A 14,018-nucleotide genomic window follows, 5' to 3' on the forward strand; every position below is an offset into this window, starting at 1 on the left:
AGTGGGGAGGCTGAGGCAGGAGAATGGCGTCAACTGGGGAGGCGGAGCTTGCAGTGAGCCGAGATGGCGCCACTGCACTCCAGCCTGGGTGACAGAGCGAGACTGCATCTCAAAAAAAAAAAAAGAAAGAAAAAAAAAGAAACTGGGCATCTTTGGGGACCCTTATCCTGCAGATCAAGCAGAGAGGACCAAGTAGGGAATCAAGCAGAAAGACAAAACCATTTTGTTTTTTTTTTTTTTAATCCAAAATGTGTTTATTGAGATGGTTTCCCACTCATCTTGACTCAGAGTGCTTTTAGTGCTGCTTCCTCCTGAAGGAACATCCTTCTGTAAGCCTTGCTTTTCCTCCTGTAGGCTGGCAGAGGACAGTGGAGCAGCCAACACACAAAACTACCGTTTGTGCATGGCTAAAGACCGTGGTGATTTTATAGCATCCTGGGCATTTCACATCCATGAAGTAGGAATTGGGGCTCTGCACCAGGCGTTTCTTCTTGTGTTTCCTCTTCTCCTCTTCTGGAGAGGGATGAAGGAGATCCTTTGCGAGAGGCATGTTCTCGTGTGCGTAGGTCGTCACCGCCGGAAACGCAAAACCATTTTGTTGATGAACAATTTTCAGTAGATGCAGTTCTCTGCTCTTTGAGAGAAACCTTCCTTATTCTTCTTCCTTTTGTATGTAAGCCAGCCTACCAGCTTTCTAGGAGTCAAATGTAGAAAGTGTTAGGGGTAAAAGTAATTAGGATGAAGATTTTCTTCACCTGTTCCTGGTGCACTTGAGTTCAGAGGCCCTCTGATTCAACCTTTGAAGAGGAAAAAAAAACTGCAGGTATGTTTAGTGTTTGGGGGCAGGCAGTCAGATCTCCACACAGAGTAAATACGGGCATTCAACCAGTTGTGCTATTCTTCAACCCTACATTCTCATGCATCGCACGCCAGCTTCTTGACACTCACCAGCCTACAGGCACTTAGCTTTCAGCTTTTCCCATCTGCTGAGTTAGTTACTCTGTAAATCTGTTTTTCATTTTCCAACATTTGGCTGGAATTTCTCATCTGCTGTCATCTTCTTTCCTATTCTCTTTTGCTTGGTGGAATTGTCTAGTTGCTAATCCTTTATTGTCATTTAAGTAAGTTTACAGGAGACAGTAGAAGTCAAGGGTTATGTTTAACACACCACATTAAAGTAGAATTTCCTTTGCATAAAGATTAATAAAAACATGCACCTTTTCTATTTATCCCTCTTCATAGTTGATTAAGTTTTGAGTTGTTGTTTGCCTTATACTGACTCATTTGACACTGTAGTATTATGCATTGTATGAAGGTTTTATAGTTTAGACATAGATAAAAAAAGTTATATGATAATAATGTATCATTTAAATACATATGTATAAGGCATTTGTTTTGAAAGAAGAGTGGAATATTAAACTCCAGGGAAAAAGAGAGCATGGTCATCATTAGATAAAACTATTATATATCAAATTAATTTTGCAGAGTTTATAAGCCAATGATAATATAATACAATGTCGAGTAGCATGTTATCATTATTGAAATCCTTTAACATATCTTGATAATTCTGGGAGGCTTTTTTTATACATTTTTATTCATATAATTTTTTATATTTTCTATTTTAACATTGTTGCAAGACTAAGTTAACTCAAATTCATTTTGTAATAATCAAAAAATGTATTTATCAAAATTGAGAAGTAGAACCACATACTGGAATTCAGGGATTTGCTCTTCTTGAATTCCTATTTAGAGACCAATGATATAAATATTACATACTTGGATTCAGCATGTAATTTGGAAGCAAAATATTTTGCAAGTTCAATTAAGTTTAAACAGGAAAAACAAAAACAAAAACAAAACTAATTGCTGGAAGGCAATTGGAATGCCCCAGGCTTAGATTTAATGACTAAACACCATGTCTGATCTCCAGGGTGTTGCTTTGCCTAGGCTTTTTCTTCTGTTTGGAAACTTTCATTTTTCTTAAGATTCTAAAATTACAGGTTGTCAGCACATATGGCATATTTTGTAATCTAGAGCAACTGCATAGTAGGCAAATAAATGAATACATAGGTTTATAAATATAACTAAAAATAAGAAAAAATTAAAGTAAAACTACTAGTCCCAAAAATCAATATTACGGAACTTTAGATGTATGATAAAGTATAAAGTAAAATAGTATCTCAGCAAAACAAAGCAGTATGGGAAGCAAGAAAGCCAGAACAGTAAATCACAGGCTGGGGGAAGCAATTACTCAGCTAAGGTATATCTGCAAAGTTCAAATTAAATGTTCCAGAGGCATGGTTGTCTCCGATGTCCTTTAGGCAGGTGGCAACCAGGTAGGGACCATGATAGCAAGAGTTAGTGCATCAGGCAATACCTAGAGGCATGTGGACTCTATGAAATCAGTTCCGGGTGACCTGTTCATTAACAAGGCACTAACTAGAAGCCATGGTGATGAGATGAAGCATCTTTTATATGGGGCTAGTAGAAGATAAATGGGGTGACAAAAACTCACCCATCAGACTTAGACTTAGAAAAGAGCATTAGAGTGGTATGTGAGGAAAGTGTAACATTATAATGGAGGTAAAGGAATATCAGTTTGGAGGCAATGTATTAGGTCACTGTCAATCAGCACAATTCCATGCCTCCACATGAGACCTGATGGCTGATATATTTCCTAGGCAAATCAGCATTTTCTGTAATGTTAAGTCTACAAGTAGAGGGATGTAGTGACTTCAGATAAGAGGGTTGGAGAAGGCAGGGACTGGCAGAAAGAAGGATCCACCATTTTCTACAAAACCAAAGTTTATTTTCTCAGGCTTTCTGAATTAAGATGCACTTGATACATATTAATTTATGCTATTAATAAGTCCTAATATGACAACAAGTACAGTAGGTTGAATTTTATTATCAGGCAATGAGTAAAACTCTCCCAAGATATTTACTAGCTCAATGGTTCTTAATACTGGCTGTGCTTTAGGATCACCTGGGAGATCTTTAAAAAATACTGATGCCTGGGCCTTCTTATCAAATTCTCTGCAGGTGGGGCCTAAGCAGCACTATTTTTTAAAAGTCTCCAGGTGACTTTAATTTGCAGGCAGGTTGAGAACCACTAGACTAAACAAATCATTAGCAGCTTATTATTTTTGCTTAGATTGTGGTTGAAATATCCTTGGAGACAAAGGTAGCCTTGAGAAATTCTAAGAAAATTATTTAGTTCTTTAAGTTCAAGTACAGCAAAGATGAAGTTTGCAAAATTCAGCAGTGAATAAAACTCTGAAATCACTCTGCAAGTTTCAATTATTTTTTATAGTTTCTATGCATTTCTATAACATACCCAGAAGCTACTCTGATGTGTCTTTTGAAAGTCCACTGAGGGAAAACAATACCTTTTTTTCTTCAAATTGTTTGTTTTTCTACACACTGTACACACACAAAAAAAGAGTATGGAAGTTATTATGTTGATATTTTAAGCAAAAAAAATGCCTTCAATTATGTATTTTGAATATCTTGCTAATTGAAGCAAAAGAAGTGTATATTTTTCACTTTCTTTTATTATCTAGAAAACTACCCTGATTATGGACTCTGTAGGCGTAGGAACAGCCTTCATTGGGAGAAGTAGAACTCGTGATTTATTCAAATCTATAATGGTAATGAGTCGTCAGTCTATGAAGAAAATTCAGGTCTATTCCAAGGGTACTGAAAGCTTTCTTTACGTGTAGCTGTTCATCTCTGTGACATTCCTGGAGGGCGTCTTTTCATAGTTGATTATTATTTGAAGTGGCAGGAGGCAGGTAACTTCAAACGAAGCAGCCTGAACTAATAGTCTTGGGAAGACATTTCCTGTTCAAAATACACCTAAATTTGTTGATTGTGACCATAGGAAGCTGAGGAATATTATGGGAGAATGTACATTAGGAAAAGAGAGAGAATATAGTAACAACATCTTAGAAACAGCATGAAGAATGAGTGCTATTTGTAATCAAACAGAGGTTTGTCAAAATCAAAGTTTCTGGGAAAGAGATGACTCATACTTTCCTTAAACAAAATCAATGTATTCACCTTTCAAAACATGGAACAGTCATATTTAAAAAAAGAGATGTCTCCAAAGAAGAGGGGGAGAAATTGAATAAGAAGGTAAATAAACAACTCCTGCTTCAACTCAAACAGTCCAACTTTTATTACTTCCTTATAGATACCTACATAATCATTAATTTGGCAGAATGATTTTGCTACTAAAACAAACAAAAATAATAATAAAGTTATGAAACTTACTTTTGGAAAGGGCCCAGTTACATTTGCCATGTCAAACCCAAAAATATGTATTGGCATCATGTAAAAGACGTTATCAATTATTAACACCATCCAGCACATTATTAGTGTAGAGTGCTCACCTCAAGCCATGCCTAACACATCCTTCTGCCCCTTTCTGGACTGTATACCCTTCCACCACCCTATTCATTTTCCCTTTCCTCGCATTCCCTCTGTAGTTGGCTTTGAAGTATGGTATTAACATCTCTGCCATGAGTTTGACCCCTCTGGGCACTCTTCTGTTTTTTTATACCCACTTTGTGAGGCAAGTTTGGATAATTTGCCTTTCCCTTCATTCTAGCTCCTTGGAATCCTTGCACCTTGGTTTAATTTGGTTCCTGCCGATTCAAAAGTATTGACTAGGTCAAGAACACAAATAAATGAGTCTCAGAGCTGAAGGCAAAACTGCTAATGATCCCATTTGCTGTATTTCAGTCGCTTATAAAAGTAGCTGGAGAAAAACTACTTTTTGCTTGCCTTGGGTAACTCTGAAACAGGCAAATTCAAAATATTTGTAGAAAGTCTGAAGTTGCTAATCATATTATAAATCTTACATGTAGAATGAAATTATTATGTGAGACATCACACATCTGTGAACCATTTTCATAATTGCATCTGGGTGTACATCTGTGTGTCTTAGTTCACTCACAAAACGTGATTTTCTAATGAATTAGAAACTCTAAAATTAAAACCCCTATAAACCCACTAAAAGGCTACAAAAGGACTCACATAGCTGGAATCCACTTCACGATCATGTGTTCAAACCCCATCTCACAGAGATCCACAATGAATTCTCAAAATAAGAGAAAATAACATTTTAAGAGATGAAAATGGAAATTTCAGCTACAATGATTTATTCTTCCATATCCCTTTATTCCATAATTTCACTTTGCTAATTTTCCCTAGAGGATATATCAACAAATTATTTCTCATTTGTCTTTTCTTACTCTGCTTTTCTTCTACAGTATCCTTATGTCCATAATTATGGGCTTGCAAATATCTACTGTGCAATCATTTAACCTCCTCTTTCACAAATGAAATTGCCCATTATGTGAAAAGAAACTAATCCTTTTTATTGCATTATATATTGATTTGTTGGGTGGTTGGCAGACAGACTGAGTTGCTCCTACCTAGCTTCTAAGAGTCTTCGGCATGACCAACTTTTCTATCTTATTCGTCAACTCTCCAGCTTTTCAACTCTTTTACAAAACATAGGTCAGAATTGAATAAATTTTCATGGCTAGTGGAAAAATACATAAAATAATTAATTCTTGCCTCTGCATTTCAATTTTCCTAAGTTATATAGGCATTTGTAGTGAAAGCACAAGTCACAGTCAGCCTGTGGACTCTGTGACCCTGCTGTACTTTTGTTTCATTGATTTTCCACCACTTTTGTCAATGTAGTTTGATATGCATTTTTAAATAGACCAACTGGGCCATATTTTTGATAAAATTAATCTTGGTGTGGGTGAGTCAGTACATTATTTATAATTGCTAGTATTTTGAATCCAAAATTGTATTTTCATTCAATAAAGCAAGGTGTATTTATATGATCTTAAGGTGATAATAGATAAGACAACATACTTATTCTGTGAAATTGTATTAACTGTTGCTGGAGATTAAAGGCAAGTTAAAAATGATAGCACTAAACACATACGGTAACTACTGTAGACATTTAAAAATCCATAAATTTTCAGGTATTAAAATTCTATAAAAAATTAACTTGCTCTACAAAATTTAATAAAAATATTAAAATGAACTGGTCCAGATTCCTCTAGGGACCTTATTGGGCACATTATTCTAGTTTAGTTATGAACCACTAATATCCATGGGGAGAACTCTGAATTATAGCACAAAAATAATAGCTACCAATTCTTTGAGTGCTATATACCAGACACTGTGCAAGGTGCTTTGCTTACTGTTATCCTACTTTACAGTTATTTTCTTCACTTTACAGAGGAGAAAGCATAAGCTCAGAAACAAAGTAATTTTCCTACAGTCATAAAAATGTTTGAGGCTTTGATAGATACAGAGACTTTTAATGCTAATTTGTATACACTTTGTCTTTGCTTCAGGGTACACAGAATGATTACATTTATTCCTTGCTGTTAGGAGGAACAAGCAGAAGTTCCATATGCCAGCTTCTTCTGCTACTGCAGCAACAAGTGATATTCGAGACAGTGAAGCCCCCATCAATTCTAGACTGATATGGAGCAGAGACAACCTCCTATACACACTCCCACTACTGACCCCTGGTGGACAAAAACCAGAAATTTCATTATGTTAAGCTTCTGAGATATTTCTGTTTTTTCCACTGAACATTATTCTAATTTATGTGATATATTTGATTTTAGAGCTAACTTGTTCTAAAGCTTACAGTCTTTTGCTGGGCAGGGTAGCAGTTCCAGCTACTTAGTAGGCTGAAACAGGAGGATGGCTTAAACTCAGAAGTTTGAGACCAGCCTGGGCTACATAATGAGACCCCATCTCTTAAAAATATATACAAAATATATAAACAAAAATAAAGCTTACAATTTTTTTCAACAACAACCTTGTGTATAGTTCAAATGGATTTTTTACCCCATACCTTAGTAACCTACTCAATGTCATATAAGCCTTTCTACCTTTCAGAGTATCTTCTTGTCATTCCTTCTTAAAATGCTCCTCCCAAATCCTATTCTGTCCTTTTTTACTACTTTTGATCTGAACTGTCCAATATGTGACTTTGTCCATATGTGTGCACATGCAACTATTGAGCCCTTGAAATATGGCTAGTTCAAAACTGAGATACACTGTAAGTATAATACTGAATACTAGATTTTGAACAATTAGGACAAAAAGAATATTAAATATATTCTTAAAATTAATTACATGTTAAAATGGTATGTTGGATATATTTGGTTAAATGAAACTTTATTAAAATGAATTAGCCCTGTTTCTTATTTTTTTTTGTTTTTTGTTTTTAATTGTGTCTGCTCAAAAAACTAACATTACACAAGTGGTTCACATTTGTATCTTGAGTAATATTTCCATGGAGAGCACAAAAATAGATCCTGATGAAAGAATATATCCATCTTAAAACTTTTCTTGAAGATCTAAATCAGCTACAGTGACTTTCTTTCTTTTGTAGGGGAGGGAAAAATATCTTTTCCTAACCCATCTGCCTATCCGAGGTTCTTAGCTGAGACACCTATAACAAAAGGTAGATAAACATACAAATTTCTTTAAATAAGTTTTATGAACACAGAACCCCTCACAAGAAAATGGAGACCAGAAAAAACAGTTAAACTTGTGTATGCTTATGCCTGGATTGATGAAGAGTAGACAGTCATGGAGAAATATGATTGGACAAAAGTTATGGAAATAAACTGGGGAAACAGCAAGGCCTGTTTGTTCAGATTTTTCTGTGTGGCTCTTTGTCTTGAGATGAGAATGTGCCTTTCTTCTGGGTATAAGGAGGGTACCTCTTTCATAAGGTCTTATAACCAGCTTGAGGGGAGAAGGGCAAGGGGAAGGTGAGAGTGACCTAGCTTCTGCTATTTTTCCAAATGCCAAGCTGCCATATTTCAATGTAGCATGGCCTGAACCCCATCACTCCACATCACCTTACTCTATAAATTCATTTTGCTATTTTTTCTATTTATATTAGTCCATTTTCATACGCTATGAAGAAATACCTGAGACTGGGCAATTTATAAAGAAAAAGAGGCTTAATAGACTCACAGTTCCACATGGCTAGGGAGGTCTCACAATCATGGTGGAAGGTGAAAGAGGAGCAAAGCCACGTTTTACGTGGTGGCGGGCAAGAGAGTGTGTGCAGGGGAACTGCCCTTTATAAAACCATCAGATCTCATTAGACGTATTCACTATTCACTAGCACCAGGGGAAAAACCCATCCCCATGCTTCATTTACCTCCCACTGGGTCCCTCCCATGACATGTGGAGATTATGGGAGCTACAATTAAAGTTTTATTTATTTATTTATTTATTTATTTATTTTTTATTATACTGGGGGGTAACACAGCCAAACCATGTTACTATTGTATATCATTATATTAATGGTGCTTATCTGAAACGATTGTCCTGTCTTAATAGGTACAAAGCTTTTAAAATTACAGAATATTTGTTATTTCTCTGAGATCTCCCTACAGTACTTTGCAGTCTACTTTGTACAGATTACACATTCTATGAACTGTTTTAACTGATTTTGGACAGTGAGGTTTCTGAGGAAGACATTGATGGCAGGCTGGTTTGATTTGTGATTGTTGTATCTATTCTGGGCTCTCACCAAATGCTCACTGGAGTGGACATTTCAGAGTATTAAAAAAAGTTAAAAATTCAAAAACACAAAAGGCACTCAAATAAACCAGGATTTGAAAATCACCAATTTCAATTTTTCTAAACTTTTAATGAGAACCTCGCCTGGTCTATAATTGAAGATTAACCAAAGGTCATGTAGAAAAACAAAATAGAATGTAACAAGTAAGCTCTTCTACTATTTCATGCTTAGGTACATTGACAGCGGCACCTCATAGAAATGGGGCTAATCTAAAAATAAATATCCATATTTTGGTTTGAAGAAATATCTTAATTATCCTATGCAAGTTCTTAGACCCATCTCTAGGAATACTGAAAGACGGATATTTTTCTCACACAAGTAAATATTCTACCATGTTTAAAAAAAAAGTGAAAGACAATAAAAATGGTATTGGAAAGAGTGTGCTAAAGATGACCATCTGTTCTCCAGAAGATGAAAGAAAAGGAGCTTAAAATTACACTAAGGGACATAGTATATTTACAAAGTATACTAATACTACAGAGACTGCTGGAGAAGGCGTTAAAGAAGTGTGCAGGGAAGCAGCAATCAACTGTGCCCTAAAGCAGACAGGAGAAGCCAAGTGTACGGCAAGGAGTGGGTCAAAGACCCTTCTGGGAAGTCAGCACACCCCTGCCTGATTCAGGATTTGCTGGGAGAGGCAGTTCAAAAGTCTAAGACTTTACTGGATTGTCATTGTCCACACACAATCTGCTTAGTGAAACTTTCTAAAGCCCTTTTTAAAAAAACAAAAATAAACTATGTCTGTAACTTTGTGATGTGTTCTAAATGTGTGTAATTCTTCTCCCCAAAAAATCTTTAATTAATAAATAAAATAATCCAGGATATTAATAATATGTGTATCTCTAATAAAAGAGTAATGCGCCCCACATAGAAAAAAAAGTATAACAGCAGCCAAAATAGGAAAAAAAAAAATCAGCACCTCTAAAGAAACATGGCACAGGAAGCATGCTGTTTAAACACTACTTTGCATGTCTACCAGTTGTCACTTCTTTTGGGGAATAGATATAGGAACAAAAGCTTACCCCTTCTTCTGACCTTAGCAAAGTTAATCATTCCCTCAGTTCTCCTTTGATTTGGAACCTCCAATCTTAGCCCTTTGCAAGGGTAGAGTGATAGTCAGATTTCTTATCACAAGTGCCTTTTATTCATTGCTGATAATCTCCTTGTATTACAGGAAGCACTTTTTCATTTTCTTGGTGAGGTGCTCTGGGAGCAAAATAAGAATTAAGACCATGTGTTGTACATTTTCTATCTCTAGAATCTAGTGCTGTAAGTAGCAAGCATTTGCACTTTGACACTGGAATTATTTTAAACAGACTTACGTTTATGTAATCTGCCTATTTATGTCAAATAGCCAGAAATCAGCATTGACTAGTGTTTTCCCAATGTGTCCCTAAGCAAGTGAGCAATATATTGATAACTAAAATGAACTCAAGAGATTAAGCAGTGCCTAAAAACACTGAGTATTCTTTCTAGGAAAATAACATAGTGGAGTCCTATGAAAACCTGTTAACTAAAATAGCGACAGTAAGGAATAAGGCAATGACTTCAATGTGCTAACAATTCCGACATTTTAGACAGAAACTTAGTACCATTGAGACTCATTTTACAAACTTGCTTTCTTCCTTTCCTTCCTATAATACATAGGTCCTCTTTTAGAAAAAAGCTGGCAAGCGTTGAGTGCCCTCAACTCCTTGGGAGTCTATTCGTATGTAAATGAGAGCATTCAGACTTGGAAGAACCAATTCTCTCCAGTGAATGTCAGAAATGGCAAAGCTTCAGACTCAAATTACTGGGTGCCATACCACACACTAAAAAAAAAGAAGAAAAAACATCTGTAGAAGCTGAATCATTTAAAACTAGACAGCACCAAAGTGTATGAGACTATGCTATAAGGAACAATTTTGCTTAGCATTAGGTGGCAGGATAGATATTCGTGTATCCTAGTTTTATGATTTTCTGCCATGGTAATGACAATCTAAAAATGGGATACTGCTTTCCTGGGAGTAGGAGCACTGCTGTGTCTGCTGACCTGCAGAGAAACTCCAAAACATGAAAAGCCTAGGGGGAATTCAGTGCCAGGTGGTAGTAAGGATTTGTAGTTAGGGCTCCTCTCCATTGACTGTCACGGCAGGTGAACAGCCACAGCCACTGACAGGGATCTGGAGAGCAGCAGCAGTGCAGACAGTAGAAGGTGCCAGCATTCTTTTGAGAATCCCTCCTGACTTTTGAATGTACAACTGTAGTTCACAGACATAGGCAACTTGAAAGAATTGTAAACCAAAAATAAAATTCTAAGCCCCTCAACCAATTGAATAGACCCCTCCTCTTGGGCAAGGGCATTCCTAAGTTAACCTGAAAAACTCCTTCAGTCCACAATGGAAAGAGAAGGTCAAACAGGTCCCACTATACCCTCCTTGCTGGAATTCAAGCACAACTGACGCATTAACATTAAAACAGAGACCTTGAGATTGACAAAACAGGCTATTTGTAGCAATAAGATACCAACATGAGATTAGTAGGTCCTGAAAGAAATTGAAGTATTTTACTTCAAAATATGTTTCTTTGACAAATTTTGAAATGGCCCTGCAAAACTGTTTCTTTCGGGGAAAATCTACCTTCTGTAGAGAATCTCCTTCTCTTTTCAGGTCTTCCTAACTCAAAATAGAATTAACTAAGAACCTGGCACCTTTTTTAAGTCTGGTAAGAAACATTTACAATCTGTTCTCTATGAAGCCTGCTACCTGTAGGCTTTATCTGCATGATAAAAATCTTGGTCTTCACAACTCCTTATCTTAACCTGGATGCTCCTTTCTATGGATTCCACGTCTTTGGATAATAACTTAACTCTTTCAAGCAGTCACCAATCAGCATGTTCTCCCTTATTTGTGGGATCTAAAATTCAAAATGGTTGAACTCATGGACATAGAGAGTAGAAGGATGGTTACCAGAGGCTGGGAAGTGTCATAGGAGGGTGGGGGCAGAGAGGAGGTGAGGATTATTAATGGGTACACAAAAATACAGAAAAAATAAGACCTGCTATTTGATAGTACAACAGGGTAATTATAGTCAATAATAACTAATTGTATAATTTAAAATAACTTAAAAGATTAATTGGATTGTTTGTAACTCAATGGATAAATGCTTGAGAAAATGAATACCCCATTCTTCATGATGTGCTTATTTCACATTGCATGCCTGTATCAGAACATATCACATACCCCATAAATATATATACCTACTATATATATATATATATATAATGTATACACACACACACCTACTATGTACCCACAAAAATTGAAAATAAAAAAAAAGTAAAACAAAAAAAATAAAATTTTTGAATCCACCTATGACCTGGACACCTCCTCCCTCAGCTTTGAGTTGTCCCTCCTTTCTAGACTGAACCAACGTACATTTTACTTGTATTGATCAATGTCTGATGTCTCTCTAAAATATAGGAAATTAAGCTGCAGCCCGACCACCTTGGACACATGTTCTCAGGGCTCCCTGGAGCTGTGTCATGGGTCATAGTCCTCGTATCTGGCTCAGAATAAATCTCTCTAAATATTTTGCAGAATTTGACTCTTTTCATCACAGAATGGTTACCATATGTTTTTGTTGTTGCTTAACAAGTTGTAGTTTAAATTGTCCTTATTGCAATGACATTGTTTACTATGCTTATTTATGGTCAACAAGAATCTATGCTCAGCTGTCCAGTTGCTGAATTTACTGGGGTCTTAGGCAGGAGATACAAATGTAGTTTCCCTCAAGGAGCTTGCAATCAAGTCATTGTTTCTTAATTGCCTTTAAAATATATTTTAATGGAATGAAATACAGATTTAGAATAAGACTTACCATTTTAAAGTGTACATTTCAGTAATATGTAGTGTATTCACAACATTTTACAGCCATATGCTCTATTTATTCATTTCAAAACATTTTATTACCCCATAAAAATGCCCAATATTCATTAAGTAATTTCCTTCCACCTCCTACCTCCCATTCTATTGTAAACCTTAATCTACTTTCTGTCTCTATAGATTTGCCCATTCTGGATATATCATATTTACAGAAAGATTCAATATAAAATTTTCTGTTCTGGATTCTTCCACTTAGCATAATGGTTTTATAGCATTATAATATTATATATACATATATGTTATATTCATATTATGTGTGTGTGTGTGTGTGTGTGTGTGTGTGTGTGTGTGTATACTACGGTTGGTTTACCCATTCATTGATGGACATTTGTGGTATTTCAACCTTTTGGCTTGAATACAAATATTGGTGTACAGGTTTCCTTGTAGACACATTTTGTTTTCTTTTGGGTATATATCTAGAAATGGAATTGCAGGGTCATATGGTAACTTTATGTTTATCTCCTAGAGAAACCATAAATTCCTGTCTATTCCATAGTTAATGTAAAATAGAAGCTCTGTAATTGCAAATAAACTGTTTTGTTTTTTATAAGATAAATATATGGATATGTGAAAATAGATTTAAGTGAAACAACTCTGGTTTCTAGTTGGGTTGTCAAGGGTAATAATAATCACTAGCATCTACCTACTTTTAAAATTTTTATTATTAGTAGTAGTACATATAATCTCATTTTACCTATATATCAACTTTTGTGTATTTTTTATGACTGATTACCACTTTAAAAACTATGAAAAAGACACACTTAAATATACTATAAATAAATCAAGATGAGATATTAAACTATGTTTTAAAAAAGATAATACATAATGTATTTAGGGACAAGAATCAGAAAAGAAACCAGAAAACAAATATAACATGTCAGAGTTAAGTTCTAACTTATCAATAATTATCTTAAATGTAAATGATCTAAATATACCAATCAAAAGACACAGACTAGCACAGTGGATGTAAAACATGACTTAACTATATCCCCCTTCAATAAAATATCTTCAAATTAAAGGACAAAAGTAAGTTGAAGGTAAAAGAATGAAACAAGATTTACCATGCAAATGTTATTCAAGCGAGCATGAGTGACTGGTTATATTGAAATTTAAATATGTAAACTACAGAGAAAAGAAAATAGACACAAAAATAGGAATTGCATAGATAAAAGCGTAAAAGGATAAAAGGTTAAAATCATTGCATAATGATACACAATCCTAAAAATGTATCAAGCAACCATGGAGCCTTGAAATAAAATACATGAAGCAAAAACAGAGGCGAAAAAAGACATGAACAAATTCACAATTATTATTAGGAACTTCAAAATCCCACTTTCAGGAACTGATACAAGTGGTAGCTAGGTAACAAGGACATAGAAAATCTACTGTTAGATTGGCATATATAGAACATCTACCCAATACCAGTAAAATTGACATTTTCCAAA

At 35.3% G+C, this 14,018-nt stretch overlaps 1 protein-coding gene across 1 annotated transcript; it reads right to left on the bottom strand.

Moving 5' to 3' along the window:
* Positions 1-232: 232 nt before the first annotated feature.
* Positions 233-582, bottom strand: LOC112205261 (small ribosomal subunit protein eS27). The gene has a single exon (XM_024348561.3). It carries the CDS (start codon positions 548-550, stop codon positions 296-298), a length of 255 nt encoding a protein of 84 aa, XP_024204329.1. The 5' UTR covers positions 551-582; the 3' UTR covers positions 233-295.
* Between the last annotated feature and the right edge of the window lie 13,436 nt (positions 583-14,018).

Source organism: Pan troglodytes, chromosome 14, assembly GCF_028858775.2.
Source record: "Pan troglodytes isolate AG18354 chromosome 14, NHGRI_mPanTro3-v2.0_pri, whole genome shotgun sequence".
Classification (NCBI taxonomy): Eukaryota; Metazoa; Chordata; class Mammalia; order Primates; family Hominidae; genus Pan; species Pan troglodytes.

Bases quoted from the DNA above. Each gene is read 5' to 3' on its own strand.
- LOC112205261 (XM_024348561.3), bottom strand. From the start codon at position 550: ATGCCTCTCGCAAAGGATCTCCTTCATCCCTCTCCAGAAGAGGAGAAG.